Here is a 15,245-nt window from a genome sequence, read left to right as displayed (position 1 = left end):
AATAATTAAGCCCTAACTCCAATAATAATGAGCTCGAAGTAGATTTTTGCGAAAAATAAGATTAACTAATTACTATTTAAATCATGTAATTTTTTAAAATATTTAAATGTATCTAATTTATTATCTTTCCAAATTTAAAAAAAATTATTTTTATTAAATATAATATATAGTGCACTCGTAGAACTGTTGTTTAGTGTATAGTGTAGTAGGAAAAATTTTTGGAGGAAAACTGGCACCCATTTTAGACATAAGGTAATTTGCAATTAGTTTTAAAAAATATATCTCGCAACCAGTTATTTTATATTATCCAAAAGAGTAAGGCCGTTTGATTCGCCCGACCAGTGACATTATGACCAGGAGATGGGGGCGATTTCCCCCCATATATCTCTAAAGGGGTAAGGGAGAAAAATTTAGTTGGAAAATAGTGTGGTATATACAGACATGTTACTTCTTTCATGAAGACACTGGACCGAAGTAATTATGCGTAGCGTTGAACGTCATTAAAATCCATTTTTTTTTACAATTAGGTTATTAATAAAATTTAAAATAACGAGTAGCGTTTTGCGTTACCTTTACTCAAAAAATAAGAAACGCGTTTCCGCTTCTTCTAAAAGAAGGTAACGAATGGCTCCATCTTTTTCGAAAAAGATAACGATGTTATATAACAGCATTAAAAAAAAAAATTTTTTTTAAAGAAAATAAGGAATCAAAAACGTTTCAAGTAATTTATATATATAATATATTCCTATAAAATTTTAATAATTCGGGTTCAATTGCGCGCGAAATTTTTGTATCATCACAATTTATATATAAAAAATTTTTCAACATAAATGGATACATGAAATCGTACGCAATCAATAACGCGGTTTTGGACCAATAAAAATATTTGTTCAAATAATATTGTAATGATAGCCTTTACTATAGAAATTATAAAATAAAAAAGGGATTCCTTCATTTTGATTTGAGCTGGTAAGGAAATATTAAAATGGCGTGGTGTTTGTTTTTTTTAAAGATGAAATTATAATTTATAAAAAGGTAGTATTTTTTGGCTAGAAAATCCGACCAAAAAAAATATGGTTTGTAAGGTTCCAAAGATAAAAATTTTACTTAAAAAGTTATGGACTAGCTAGAAAGAAGATGAACAATTTATCAAAAAACACCATCTTATATAAATTTTTTTTATCACAGCTTGATTTAAAATTGTTTCTTATTAGAGTATTGCGTAAGAAAAAGTATATCTAAGTTTAACTGAAATTAAGATAAGCATAATAAATAAGGATACCAAGAATAAAGTAATAAAAAGACACATTTTTGTAAAAAGGCACAAGGGTAACTGTAAAATGATATTCAGGCTTGTACAGGAGCTAATAACGCAAACATTCTATCTGTATAATTTAAAAAAAATCTCTAAATTGTATTGATCATCCCAGCATGACTCCTATACCAAATTTGCTCATATTTTTGGCGTGATTTAGTGACCCACTCAAACTCAAGGTTAACGGAAGTGGAGTGAGTCTTTTCTCGATGGTAGCTCCTAGTGTAGCATTAGAATCTATGTAGGCTCGGAAAGTTGATGGTTGAGAATTCATATTGTGGGAAGGATTGGGGTACTGGCTAGCAACAGACCCAATATTAACTTGGTAGGCCAATGTAGCTAAGCTCTCGCCAAATGTTGGATTTGTCTCCACCTCAGCGCCAACTTGAAAAATGGGGGAAATCAGTTGCCAATAAGTAGCCTTGATGCCAGCACTACCGAGAGAGCCACTGGCTACGTAGTTAGAACCTAAGTTAAACAAAAATTTATAAGGTTTTTGAGGTGTATATTTTTTTGGTCTAAATCTTGGAAATAATAATGTTCAAATAATTAAATTACACCATTTGGCCTACATTGAAAATAAAATACGTGATTTCTAACTGTTTATTTAATTTTTTCAACTATTATATTTGTGCTATAAATTTTATCATTGCATAACATAAATTTGCCAATATAATTAAGGCAAATGATATTGATCAATATTCAGGATTTTAGGTTTCTATTATATTTAAAAACTATTAGTTTATTGTCCACCGTAATATTAAAGCATTTACAATGAATCTTTAAAGTCATATTTTGATTCAAAGTATTTTTCGATATTTCTGTTATTATTAACTGGCATGACTATTGACAAATAAATCTTTTGGTCTATCTATTTTAAGATCTAATGTAGATCATAATTAATTTAATTACGATTTTACTCATTCTATTTTACTAAATTTTCCAGCGGTAGTCATGTACTGGTAAAAGTGATTTATATTTATAAAATTGAAAATAACATAATACTATTTCTACACCATTTTCAAAATAATTTTGGAAATTAAGAAGTATTGCTTTAAATAGAAATTTTACCAATACATTACTTATGTCACATTTCAAATAATTCCCACAAAGAATATTTAATTTTAACTTGACCTTATAATTTTTAATACCTTAACAAAAAATGTCACTTTGTTGAAAGAGTTGGGTAAATGAAATGTTATTTATGATTATACACAACTACAGTTGGAGGATGCATTAACTATTAATATGGAAGAAATATTAAATAAGTTAGTCTTGCCTATGCCCCTTCTAAATATAAATGGCTTCAATATTTTACCCAGAAGAATATTGAGCAAACCTGAAGGCTTTGATCATATGTGGCACAAAGTTTACCGGCATATTTTATGATTCTAAAAATTTAAAGATTTTAAAGTCAAAGAAAAATGGATGATTCAAATTAATGGCAAGGCAAAATTAATTTAACCTGCCATGGGTTTAATTGATACTTTAAATTATATCCAACCAAGGGTGTCACAAGCCTTTACAATTTCAGGGGACCAAAATTATATTTTTAAATACCTTTTTTTTAATTTTAATGGTATAAAAAAAATTTTAAATTTTGAGGGGGCTCTTATGTTTCAGGAGGCTGCTGCCCTCCCTAGTTGGCACTACGGACTCCAATATATTAAATCTTTAAACAAGAAAATTTCATGATGATATTATGATTCAATAAAAATAGGGATTGCTACCATAACAAATTCTGACTCAGTTCAGAAAAAAACGGTTTGAACTGTTTGGCATATAAATTTATTAGAATTAGGTACAAGATAAAGAAGCACATTTTCCCCTATATTATAAACACAAATACATATATATAATTCAAATATTAACAGAATAAAATAATTAAAATAAGTATTTTCCTAAAAAAAGGATTGCAATGATTCTTTTCTAACAAATCTATCAGGAGACAAATTTCATTGTATGTACTTCTTACTAGAAACCTACAGGACAAGCTCCAAAAAAATGATGACTTGTAAAATCCAGATGGGGTAGGAGGGGTTTCAACTTTGGCCAGGTTAATTTTTAAAAATATAACAATTAATCAGTTGGAAATTCTCATCCCTTCAAAACAATTAGTAAATTCTAATATGGGCTACAAAATGATAAAAAAATGTAAATTGGGCCAAAATTTTTAAGATCAGAGACTTGAAAACGAAATCTTTTTTTAAATGTTGGCCAGATCAGGCTTGAAAACAAAAAAAAAATTAATATCCATGCTGGGCCTAAAATGTCGAGTTTGGCTTTTTACTAGATGCCACCTATGGTAGCAAGTATTGTCAAATAGTAATATACACAAATGACAAATTTAAAAACAAAATATTCAAACAGGTTAATAGATTTTTTTAAAGGACTGATTTATGTGCCAATATTATTAATGTTTCAGGCTTGGTTCAATAATCACAAGAATGACTCTTATATTTGGTTTCATATTATCATGTTACTTTATGTGAAATTTTATTAAAAATTGAGATACCTGTATATCTAGCCCCAACACTCATGATTGCATTATGGGTTGGCATGCCTGCACCCATAGCTCCCCCAAAAGGAGATATCATCATTGCTCCATTAGATTCAGGGTTTCTATGATACATTAATTCTGTACCTAAAGCTATACTTGGTGTGACATTTTGTAAATATTGAGCTACTATTATGCCAGATGTGATCGAAGAGAGTATATTATGAGAGGCAAATATATTTTGTGCCATATTTGGACTTAGGGTTAGGGATGCAGTATAGTTTTTACCTTTATAATCTGCTGTGAATTGATTTGCTACCATTTTATTATTTTGAATCTTAAAAAAATTATAATATATATATATTAAACATAGCTAATTTACCTGAGAAACAAATTTATATCGAAGATTAGATGAGGGTTGATGTAAAATTTGAGCATTTAAATTGCCATTAATATCCATGTCTCCTAAAAAAACTGGAAATGCCTATATCAAATATTGAATATTCATTTGTATTAATAAATAAAACCTCAATAGGTGAATATTGCTTGTTACCAACATAAGTTGCCCCAAACCGATAACCTGAATTCATATTCCCAATTGAAAGGGTGTGTGAGATCTGAAAATGATTACTTAATCCCTTGTTAACCATTAAACGTGCCCCTTCAAAAGTCATAGGATATACATCTTTAAATAGAAATATTATATATAATAGATTAGATTAAAACAACCTTTGCATTTTCTATGAATTTCTTCAAATGGTCCAGGGTTAGATAAGGTAATATCTTCGAATTTTTTTTCTAAAGCATCCCCAGAAGGAGTTAAATTTGAGTTAAAGGGTTGTGTAGCTGCTAATACGTTACCCATACCTTTAATTTTTATATTTGAGCCGGTGTCTGAAATGTAACGAGATGAAGCTCACAAATGAACCATTTTTTAAATGAATGTAATTTTTTTTTATTAAGCTATAAATATAATATATATAAGTTTACTTGAAATTATTAAAAATAATAATATTACTTAATTATATAATTGATAAATGCTGGAAATTTTTGCATAAAAAATTGAACGAGATCTCAAATATCTCTCATTTTTTAAAGTATAGTGATTGGAAGATATATAATTAGGGGAATGGAAAAACTTTCCTCTTCATTATTATTATATAAAATTAAGGCAAACCAACTGAAAATATAAGTCTCCTTTAAAGGATGATAGAGTATTAATTTTAGGTCTCAAACCCAAGTTGGTAAAAGATGGAGTTAAAGGAGAAATAAATAAATAAATAAAGAAAGAAAGAAAGAACCAAATTTTGGCAATATTCCTAGATTTTTGATTTTTATTTAAAATAAGGATCGTGATCATTTTATTTAAAATTCATACCTTTTAAATAAATATTTCTTTTATTCTAAAGGTAGTTGATGATGTTAACTTTTATTTTTTTTTGTTATTTTTTTATATTGCATAAACAAAAATTAGCTTTTCTTTATTTTTTATTTCTTTTATACTTATGTAACTTAATTTAAATTGATATTTTTGTTATTTCTTTTATATTAACGTAATCTATATTGAATCGAATTTTTTATTATTTCTTTTTTATTAAACATAACCTAAATTTTTTAAATATTTCTTGTATATTGATATAACTTAAAGGCTGCATATAATATTCCACTGTTTGTATTGATTGTGCTTCAATTTTTTTATTTAATTTACGATTTAATTTTATCAATAGTTTTATAATTATATTTTACTTTTATTAGAATAAATAAATTAAATTACTCACTTTATAAAAAATTATATTTTATATATTATATTATTTAGTAATTTATGGATCAATTATTATAATTATAATACATTTCACTTTTGTCTTAAGACTTATCTTTGGCTTATATTACATTTCTTTAAAAACATTTTTGCTTTACTTTTTTTATATTTAAATGCTTTTTCCATGCATAAATTATGTTGAATAGTTGTAGTTTAAAAAAATATCAAGTTTTACATTCTTTCTTTCAAATTATTGTTTTAGATATATGCATACATTTTTGGGGATCAGGGAGTAGAGGGAGGACTAATGGGGATATTTTTTAATAACTTAAAATGATATTCACAAAAGTGAAAAATTTAGAAGGGGGGGGGGAATTTCCCCTTGTCCCCTACCCCCGCTACGCCTATAAATTTAACTATTTATTTTTGTTGTGATATTAGCACTTAATATAGATACATTCATTTTGAAGACCATAAGATATTTTTTTAACTTCATTTTTTACTTTTGATATTGATATAACGTGAAATTTTTAAATAATTTTTTAAAAACTTAAAATAAAAGAAATATATTTTACAAATCTCGATAAAAAGCTTACGGAAAATTTTCGGATAAATAATATAAATATGAATGTTCCCACTTTAAATACTACTTCATCTAAATTTTCACAAATATTAAAATTTTTTTTTAGGAGATTAAAACTCTAACAAGCAGTTATCCTCATACAACCGAAAGCATTACCGATAGCTATACCAACAAAAAAAGTTCCATTTCCCGTCAAACCGTTAAAGCTGAATTTGACAGAAATTGCAGTGCGGATATGCAAAGATTTTCGTTTAGCACTAAAAAAAAAATTAACGATAGATAACGATTTACTACCAACTTTCGTCGACCTAACAAATAGGAACGCAAGTGGTGGTAAAATATTTTCGACGATAAATTTAAGAAATGCATTTTAACAATTCAGAGCTAGTCCAGAATGTAGGGACCTTTTAATAATCTCGACTCATGTCGTATATCATCGATACTTAAGAATATCTTTTGGGTTGACTAGCGCTCCGATAATATTTCAACTTATGCAAAACCTTTTAAATAGAATTCCTATGGTTAGTGTATTTTAAAATGGCATAATAATTTCTGGCGAGATAAATTTTGATCATGTAGTTAGTCTAGAAGAAGTATTAAGAAGATTTGATATACAAATATAGTTGGATAGGAAAATTTCGATCTATAATATAAATTGTAAGTAAAAGCCCTTTTATGGATCACCTGTTATTAAATATAAACTTTGCCCTATTGTTTTGAATAATTTTAGGGCTTGGGGTCCAAATGATCTACAAATCATATCTCCAAAAGCAACTTAAAAAATCATAAATATTTTTAAAAAAAAATGCAAAAAAATTAAAAATAATCGAACAAATTAAAAGTTTCCCCCAAAAAATTAAAATGTTTCGTGAATAAAATTAGCAACTACTTTACATAATATCTCCTGGTCATCTATGTATAATAATAAATCGGCAAAGTTTCCCAATAATAACATTCATATTTAATATAAAATCATAATTTCAAAGCATTACAAAGTTTTAAATTAGACTATACTCAGATTAAATATGTAAATGCTTTATCAACATCTTAATCAACTATCACAACATAATTGATTTCTTAGTCTTATTCCAGCATATTTAACAACCCTACTCTGATTTTTCAAAAAAAATAAATATTTTTTCCATAAATATTTAAAACAATTTATATTAGTTTTTTATTTTCTTTTATAGATTCTTTGTATAAATTGTAAATGACTCAAAATTTGGAGCCAAAATTTTCTGAAATTTCTTAGGGTATGGTATTCTTAATATGAATGAAATGCATTTCCGGTAAAATCAAATTTTTTTAAAAAAAATAATTTAATAAACGCTCTTCAAAAAGTTATTTAAATATTTAAAAAAATAATTTATTGACGCTAACTAATTCCGCATTTATAGAATATACGTTTAAGTCGAAGCGTTGTGTTATTTAACGCAGCGTTGATATTGCTATAATAAAATCGTAAAAACATATGTTACGATGCGTTGATAAAAAATACGCGATTACGATTATAGAAATAATAGCGAATTCTATAAAAAAAAGGTATATGATTTTTTTCTTAAATATTATATTAAAATAATTATCTCTATTTTAGCTTTATCTTAAAATTAGTTTTTATAACTGAATCAGCTGGAAAAATATTGCGTCAAATAAGGAAACGCTAGAAGATCAAACGTTTACTATAAATGCAGCGTAACACGTATAACATGGTTAATCTTCAAAAAAAAGAAGAAATAATAATCTATAAGATAATTGGAATCCTATATGACCAGAGGCAATAAATTTCAAATTTCTCTTTTAAAAAAATATCTATACTAATATAGTAGATAAGACTAGTGTTGTTAAACAGCTCCTTTGGAGCCGATTTTTAAAAATGGCTAATTCAATATTTTATCCAGAAAAATATTATTCAATCCTGAAGATTTTGCTCATAGTTTGAACAAAGGTTCAGACATATATTATCGATATCTCTAGGCTTAGGCAATATTTTTCTTGTTAATTATTGAGTGTCGTTCAACAACACTAGATAGGGACTCTAGGCAAATTCTGAAAAAAAGCCCAATTAATATTTTCGGGCTATTTCCCTGGACTTTGAAGAGCTCTCAAATTGGTGAAAGTCAACCGAAATCTGTTCTGATCGGTCCAAAGCAAAGTTGAAGGCATTCAGGATCAGGTTTTTAAAACCAAGGAAAATCTAGTTATTTTATCTGACAAAATCTCCCCGGTCGCAGCCGATAAATGCGAAAACCCGACTTCAACATAATAATCGATATCAAGAACGGAAAAAATTACTGATAGAGGAATCGAACGAAGAGCTAGCTAGACCTTCTTGCAACCAGGCGAACCCGAACCTGGGTTCAGAAATTTAAAATGGTTTGGCTGGGCATTTTGATACCACAGACCAAACGGAGACCGATTTACGGACAACTCTCAAACCCGGGGTAACACGAGCCAAGGACCGGTTCGGACCTCTACTAGTGGTTTTCGATTAACTTCCTGTTATCAAAATTTCCGTTTAATAGAGTTTATAATTCCTGAATCAGGGTTGAGGCTCACATCCCTGCGCGAAATCTGAAACGAAATGATGTTTCTCGACAAACCGGGAATTTAGCTCAATTTTTAGGCTTTTATTAGGGTTTGAGTTGATGGAATAAATGATATTCCCAATTTCTCATTCGATATATAATTATAATTTCGATTCGATGATTGTTTTTAAATTTTAAAATGTATTACTCATTTTCCAAAATATCAAATTGATACGTTTCTCGTATTATTTTTGGCTTGCAACGTCATTGATTTCTCCTACTAATAAAATTTATTTTTTAATGTTTCTGTTAATGTAATAAGTTTTGTTCAATTCTATCTTTTTTTTCCCTAACGCTTTCTCTCATTAGATGAATCATACTCCTAGCCCTATAGAGTACTATGAAACCTCCAAACAACAGAGATCCAAGAGTCCGAGATCTCACTCCATTAGCATTGACAGAAAGGCGGATTCTAGTTTGAACGAGGTAATTTATAAACAATTTTATAGCATTTAAACTTTTAATAGTGAAACACGATTGACATTAATATTACTAAAAGGGTACGTACATTTATGGAAGTCAGCTATAGTCAATACCATTAAGAGATATTTTTGTTTAAATTTCCTTTTCGTCTAATTTATTATGGCTAACTTCAAAGTATGTACACCCCTTTAATGGTCATTTTAATATACGAAACGTCAATCTAGGCTATTGTTGACGTCATTTTGGTTCAACATTAAATTTTATCTGTGAAATTAATTTGGTCAAGATAAAAAAAAATAATAAATTATTAGGAACCTGTTGTATTTTCGAAATCATTTAGCAAATTTTCTACCCTAGAAAATTCTAATTGCGATAAAAGCAAAGATGATCGTATAATCATTGGTCATTCTCGTGTCATTCCTAACATAAGGAAGCTGCCACCTGATGGGAAAAAATCGGAGGATGTAAAGGCAGTATACAAGGGTTCGGTCAAAGACACTTTTAAGGCTCTCGAATTGAAGCCGGAGGAGAAAGAAAATACCCTTTGCAAAAGAAAGTCGTCCGATGGCACCTTTTTCGAAAATTTGATGAAAAAATTTTCTACGGGTTCTATCGATAAACTGCGAAAGTACGTCAAAGATCCGAATAACCAAAGCGGACTCGTGGTGGAGGAAATAAGTCAAGGATCCAGTACTTCCGGAATGTCATCTTCGCGGAACCTGATAATTTCCGCGCGAGACGAGAGAGACAAGAAAAGTGTCGTGGTCGGTAATTCGAATCAAACGACAGCAGAATTTTGTAAAGAAAAAGGGATCCACGAACCAATCCAAAACCAGCTGCAAGATGGTGACATGTATCTTCCCATCTCCCCGGAAGCATCGACTAAGAAAGAGACCTTGAGTACAGACTTCCCTAAGAAGATGGAATGCTTCAACAAAGACAACATATGTTCATCGAGCAAAATTGTCCCAAAGCAGATCGAATCTTTCAAAAAAATCATCTTAAAAAAGAAAGACTCATCTTCGTCTAAAGATTTGATGGAGGATTCCTCGAATTCCATTTTTGCAAGGTTGGAAAAAACATTGCTATCCGGTTGGAAAAATGACTCGTTGGGGAAGGGAGGGCATTCTTCACCTACAAGCACTTACGAGACCTACCGAACTCAACCGAAATTGGTCAATGACGCCTGCCAGAAAAATCTAGAATCACCTTCTCAAGTCAGTTTTCATTCATATTTATTTAGATTTAAAAAAAAAACTTTCAAAAATTTTTAAGTCATATTGACTTATCAGGTCAAAGGGAAAGGCTCCACGTAAATTTTAATTTTATCATTCTGAATTTATATTCGGAAAAAGAAGCAAGGATTACCAATTATTTTCTTGAAATTGTAGATTTTGATATACTTGGAGGTGATAACATTATTATTCAAATATGATTAAATGTGTAATATTGTTTGTAATTTGAAAATTACTATTATTAATACGCTGATTAGAATTTTGAAAAAGGAAAAATGATCGGCAAGCAGTCAAAATGAGTTATTATTTAGGCTGTGTCCAAAGTATCAAAAAAATTTAATCGCGCAATTTGGGCAAATCTAGCGAAAAAAAAATATAAGCCATTTTTAATGGAAAATTAAAATGTTGACCTAAATGATTTTTTCAAATTTCTATAAATACCAAAAAATGATTTAGGCCAAAATTTTAATTTTCCATTAAAAATGGCTTATATTTTTTTCTCGCTAGATTTGCGCAAATTGCGCGATTAAATTTTTTTGATACTTTGGACACAGCCTTAAAAAAAAAATTATATGCGTATTTTGTAAATGGTTTCAATTTTTTTAAAATCTTTCTTTTCTTTTTCTTTTCTTTTCTTTTCTTTTCTTTTCTTTTCTTTTCTTTTCTTTTCTTTTCTTTTCTTTTCTTTTCTTTTCTTTTCTTTTCTTTTCTTTTCTTTTCTTTTCTTTTCTTTTCTTTTCTTTTCTTTTCTTTTCTTTTCTTTTCTTTTCTTTTCTTTTCTTTTCTTTTCTTTTCTTTTCTTTTCTTTTCTTTTCTTTTCTTTTCTTTTCTTTTCTTTTCTTTTCTTTTCTTTTCTTTTCTTTTCTTTTCTTTTCTTTTCTTTTCTTTTTAAAGTCCCCAATCAAAACCGATACATAGATATTATACATAGCTCTTGAAGTAATAGATAGACTTTATTTTTAAGTGCTCGTAAATGTAAATTTTTCTTTTCTTCAATCATTGATTAATCATTATCTCGGAAGCGAGAACTAAGATTGCGACTAGTTTTGTTGGTCGGCCTTAATACGACCAATTTTTTTTTAAAAATAAAGATTCTAGCCAAAAATACTAATTACATTGAGCCTCTTGATTTTCGTTAATAGATGTCTCCAAACTTTTCTGCCCTTCTATGTAGTAGGAAAACTCCAGGATTTCATAATATATTTTGCTTTTAAAAATGGAATCTTTTTAAAAACGTGGGAAAATATGGTGGTAAATTGTTTGTTCTACTGAGAAATAAGTTTCAATGCATTTAAATTAAAATGCGGGATCGCTGTCTACAGTGAGAGTAATCAGGTGAGGTGGTCAATGCTAAATTATTTTAAGACAAAAATTTGATATTTTATATTAGACCATAAAATTAATTAGCCGAATGTATGCCCTTATGGTCTATCTCTCGTTTGCACAGCTTAGATTAAGTATAATGAAGAATAAATATAAATATTTTCCTTACCCTCCTACCCCCCCCCCCTCACCTTCTCTATCAACCTGTCATCTGATTTCTTTATTTTTTGCAATTAGAAAAGCACAACAAGATTTGGCTTTATTAAGTGACTTTTGGCACCTGTCATACGAATTCGTTAATTTATTAAAGACCGTAAAATTTTCGTGAAAATTTATTTAATTTTTTTTTAAAAAAAACGATACGATTCAGATACTCCAAATATATATTTAGGGGATCGGGATTGTATCGTTTTTTAAAAACCTTTATAAAATGTAAAAAATACTATCATCTTGGTGTATAATATGCATAACTGGCTCTCGTATTTCTTAAATTTAACAATTCATTTTTTAATACTTTTTATTTTCCTGGGGGGAAAAAAAATGTTATCATCAGAAAAGTCTAGTCGTAAGATTTCACTCGGATCTTTGCAATTGACTGGTACGTAGTTTTCTATATTTTGAGTCTGTATATCCATAAAACTTACCAGGACGTTTAGGTAGAAAGTCTATATTTAAGGTGTTAAGTCGTATTTGTATATATACTTTAGAGATCTGCAGTTTAGGTTTAGGCTTAGGCCGGGCCTATTTTTTAAAAAATATCGGCTTCGGGTTGCGTGGGGCTTAATATTTCTTTAAAAAATTTGTGCCGGGTTAGGTCGGGCCTTCGAATCTTTTTTAAAAATATATCTAAATTTATCAATTTTATGTTAAATTTTTTATGTAAAATAAAAATATTTGATTTTATTTAGAAATGCATTTTCTACATTTAAATAAATTCGGGCCGGGCCGATTTAAAAAAAATTCGGGTTCGGACCGGGTTTGAAAAATCTGGCCCGATGTAGGTAAATAATTATACATATAGCATTTTAAAGTGTCGTTCTAAATGTCAACAAAAACCTTATAGATCGAAATGCCGAAAAACGCGTCAACGAAAGAGTCTCCAGATGATACTTGCCTGCGACGCCGACGATTTGCGGCAAAGGATAGATGCCCTGAGGTATTACAATAAAAAATTGGAGGGTTGGTTGAGTGAAAATTACGAAAAGGCCGAAAATCTTAACAAAATGTGCGGAAAGGAGGAAAGCGAGTACAGGAAAAATGTGGAGCTTTTCGAAAAGGAAACATCTGTTTCGAATGGTAGAATGATTCAATAAATGAGGCGACACGTATATAAATTTACCCCCCCCCCCCCCACCTCACAAAAATAAATAATTATTTTGTTTTATAAATATCGTAAATTTAAGAGTTAATTTTAAACCATATACATATATTTTGGCTAACATAATAGTTATACCTACAAAAATACGAATCGAATCGAATAATAGAATTATTCGTATTCTTTTAAATCGAATAATTTATTATTCGTATTCGTATGAATAATAAAATGATTATTCGATTCGATTCTAAAATTTTATTTACCATGAATTAAAAAAGATCTATTATAAAATTTATTTTGTAAAATTTAACTAAGGATAAAGACAAACAAATTTTATTAGTGAGACAAAATAGAAGCATACATGTATAATATATTTATATACAATGTGGAAAAATCAATATAATATTCATATCTATAATGTAGAAGATAAATCTGACAACAGCCAATTTTTCAAACATAAAGTTTTTCGGATAGTTTCCTCCTTTAACGACATTCTGTATTTTGTAACCATATGAGCTCCAACAGAAAAGAGTCGCTCCCCTTGGGTTGAAGATCCCTGTATCGACAATATGTCCCTCGCCATTTTAGATAACACGGGAAAACGGTCTCCATGTAGTTTCCACCATTCTAGTGGGTTTTTATTTGACGTTATTCTCACTTCTTTCAAATATGTGCCAATTTCAGATTGTTTGGAAATCTGTTAAATTATAATATGATACTATTTTTTGTTGCGCATTAATTGCGTTTATAAGCGTATTATCAAAGACACTTAAGTGCTCAATTAATGATATATAAAAGGGGATGACCAGATTAAGTGTAGGTTATGTTTCTCCTGATATGGCAACAGTAAAATCATAAATTGTTTTTAAGTTTAAATGTATTCTTTCTAAGGCGGTCCATTCATCCTATATTAAAAATAAAAATTAGATTTAAATATTAATAAATACTTCACTAAGTTGTTTCTCTTGAATAATAGATATATCATAACTATTAATAACGACATGATCTATAGCTTTTCTCATTTGTATTGCTCGTTCTATCATAGAATATGAACTGTTCCATCTGATAGCTATATCTAATTTTAACTTCATCAAATATGTAATAGATGGAATTTGTGAATTACAAAATTCTTTCATCATAGTAGTTTTCTTATAAGAATTTCCAATGCTTTTTATAGTCCCTCTTAATTTTATTAATTACTCATCAATTTGTTTTATTATTTCATGAACAACAAGATTTAAATCATGTGCAAAACAGAGAATATGTGCAATTTTTGATCTTGGATTTTTAATTTTAAGGGTATTTATAAAGGTAGTTTTTGATGCGGCATTGTCGCATGTAATAGCCGTTGACTTTATATCTATGCTATAATTGTTAATGATTCTATAAAATGTCTTATATATGTTTTCCCCAGAATGGGGATTTGTAAAAGGAACAATGTCTAATAATATAGATTTTAGTACCCATTCATCATCAATGTAATGGCAGGTTAATCCCAAGTTTGGGACATTTGTTGGACTTGTAAATATCTATTGTAAAATTTATTTATGTATTAGATTTGTTTATTAACAATTTAATTTTTTGGAATTCATTATCAAAAGATTCATTAATGTATTGTTTTAATGTAGGAATTGAACATATTTTAATGCTAGGATTTAATGCTTTAACAAAACCTTTAAATTCATTTGTTGCAAGAATTTTAAATGGGATATTAGATTTTATCAAAAATTTTAATAAATGGTGTTTGATATCATTATTGTTGTGCATATGATTTTTATTTATATCATTATCAAAATATGATTCAATAAATTTATTATTATAAGTTTTTTGATGGAATGGTTTGTAATGATTAATCAAAGCTGAAGTAGTTTTTTTTACACTTGATTTCAACCTGAGAAATCTTACATATTGCAGTTTCTGTTGATGCTTGGTAAATATAATGTTTCCAAATATCTGCATTTTTCCGTCCTCCCGAGCCTGACTGTATAGAATTGAGGTGGATGATGAATATTGTCTTTGTTCTCCAATGCTTTCTGATTCAGAAATATCTATTATACCAATAGGTTGAATATCTATTTAATAAATTAAATATTATTATAATATTTATAGCATAGCCAGCCAACCCAATATGGCAATCAATAAGTTAGTCAGTAATATATATATGTCAAAATCATCAGATCCTATAATCATCATATCAGAATTTTCTTTAA

The 15,245-nt window shown here is 28.6% G+C and overlaps 2 protein-coding genes across 2 annotated transcripts; one reads left to right on the top strand and one right to left on the bottom strand.

The window, feature by feature from the left end:
- Nucleotides 1-779: 779 nt before the first annotated feature.
- On the bottom strand, nucleotides 780-4,677 carry LOC135929765 (mitochondrial import receptor subunit TOM40 homolog 1-like). The gene is made up of 5 exons (XM_065466475.1): nucleotides 4,542-4,677; nucleotides 4,340-4,497; nucleotides 4,195-4,296; nucleotides 3,831-4,149; nucleotides 780-1,783 (listed from the first exon to the last, which is right to left on the bottom strand). The coding sequence occupies exons 1-5, from the start codon at nucleotides 4,675-4,677 to the stop codon at nucleotides 1,422-1,424; spliced, it is 1,077 nt and encodes a 358-aa protein (XP_065322547.1). The 3' UTR covers nucleotides 780-1,421.
- A 4,329-nt stretch (nucleotides 4,678-9,006) lies between these two features.
- Nucleotides 9,007-13,033, top strand: LOC135929764 (uncharacterized). Its single transcript, XM_065466474.1, has 4 exons — nucleotides 9,007-9,165; nucleotides 9,474-10,379; nucleotides 12,784-12,876; nucleotides 12,956-13,033. The coding sequence occupies exons 1-4, from the start codon at nucleotides 9,049-9,051 to the stop codon at nucleotides 13,031-13,033; spliced, it is 1,194 nt and encodes a 397-aa protein (XP_065322546.1). The 5' UTR covers nucleotides 9,007-9,048.
- Nucleotides 13,034-15,245: the final 2,212 nt, after the last annotated feature.

This window comes from Gordionus sp. m RMFG-2023, chromosome 5 (genome assembly GCF_954871325.1).
Source record: "Gordionus sp. m RMFG-2023 chromosome 5, tfGorSpeb1-WG-v2, whole genome shotgun sequence".
NCBI lineage: Eukaryota > Metazoa > Nematomorpha > Gordioida > Chordodea > Parachordodidae > Gordionus > Gordionus sp. m RMFG-2023.
The sequence above is the reverse complement of the archived record's forward strand: the minus strand, read 5'-3'. Positions and strand labels throughout refer to the sequence as shown.

What these genes read in the sequence shown, in the direction of transcription:
- LOC135929764 (XM_065466474.1), top strand. Translation starts at nt 9,049, where the DNA reads ATGAATCATACTCCTAGCCCTATAGAGTACTATGAAACCTCCAAACAA. An exon ending in ATCTAGAATCACCTTCTCAA is followed by an intron (nt 10,380 to 12,783) that starts GTCAGTTTTCAT and finishes AAAACCTTATAG; the next exon opens with ATCGAAATGCCGAAAAACGC. An exon ending in CAAAGGATAGATGCCCTGAG is followed by an intron (nt 12,877 to 12,955) that starts GTATTACAATAA and finishes ATGTGCGGAAAG; the next exon opens with GAGGAAAGCGAGTACAGGAA.
- LOC135929765 (XM_065466475.1), bottom strand. Translation starts at nt 4,677, where the DNA reads ATGGGTAACGTATTAGCAGCTACACAACCCTTTAACTCAAATTTAACT. An exon ending in AATTCATAGAAAATGCAAAG is followed by an intron (nt 4,498 to 4,541) that starts GTTGTTTTAATC and finishes TTCTATTTAAAG; the next exon opens with ATGTATATCCTATGACTTTT. An exon ending in GATATAAATTTGTTTCTCAG is followed by an intron (nt 4,150 to 4,194) that starts GTAAATTAGCTA and finishes AATTTTTTTAAG; the next exon opens with ATTCAAAATAATAAAATGGT.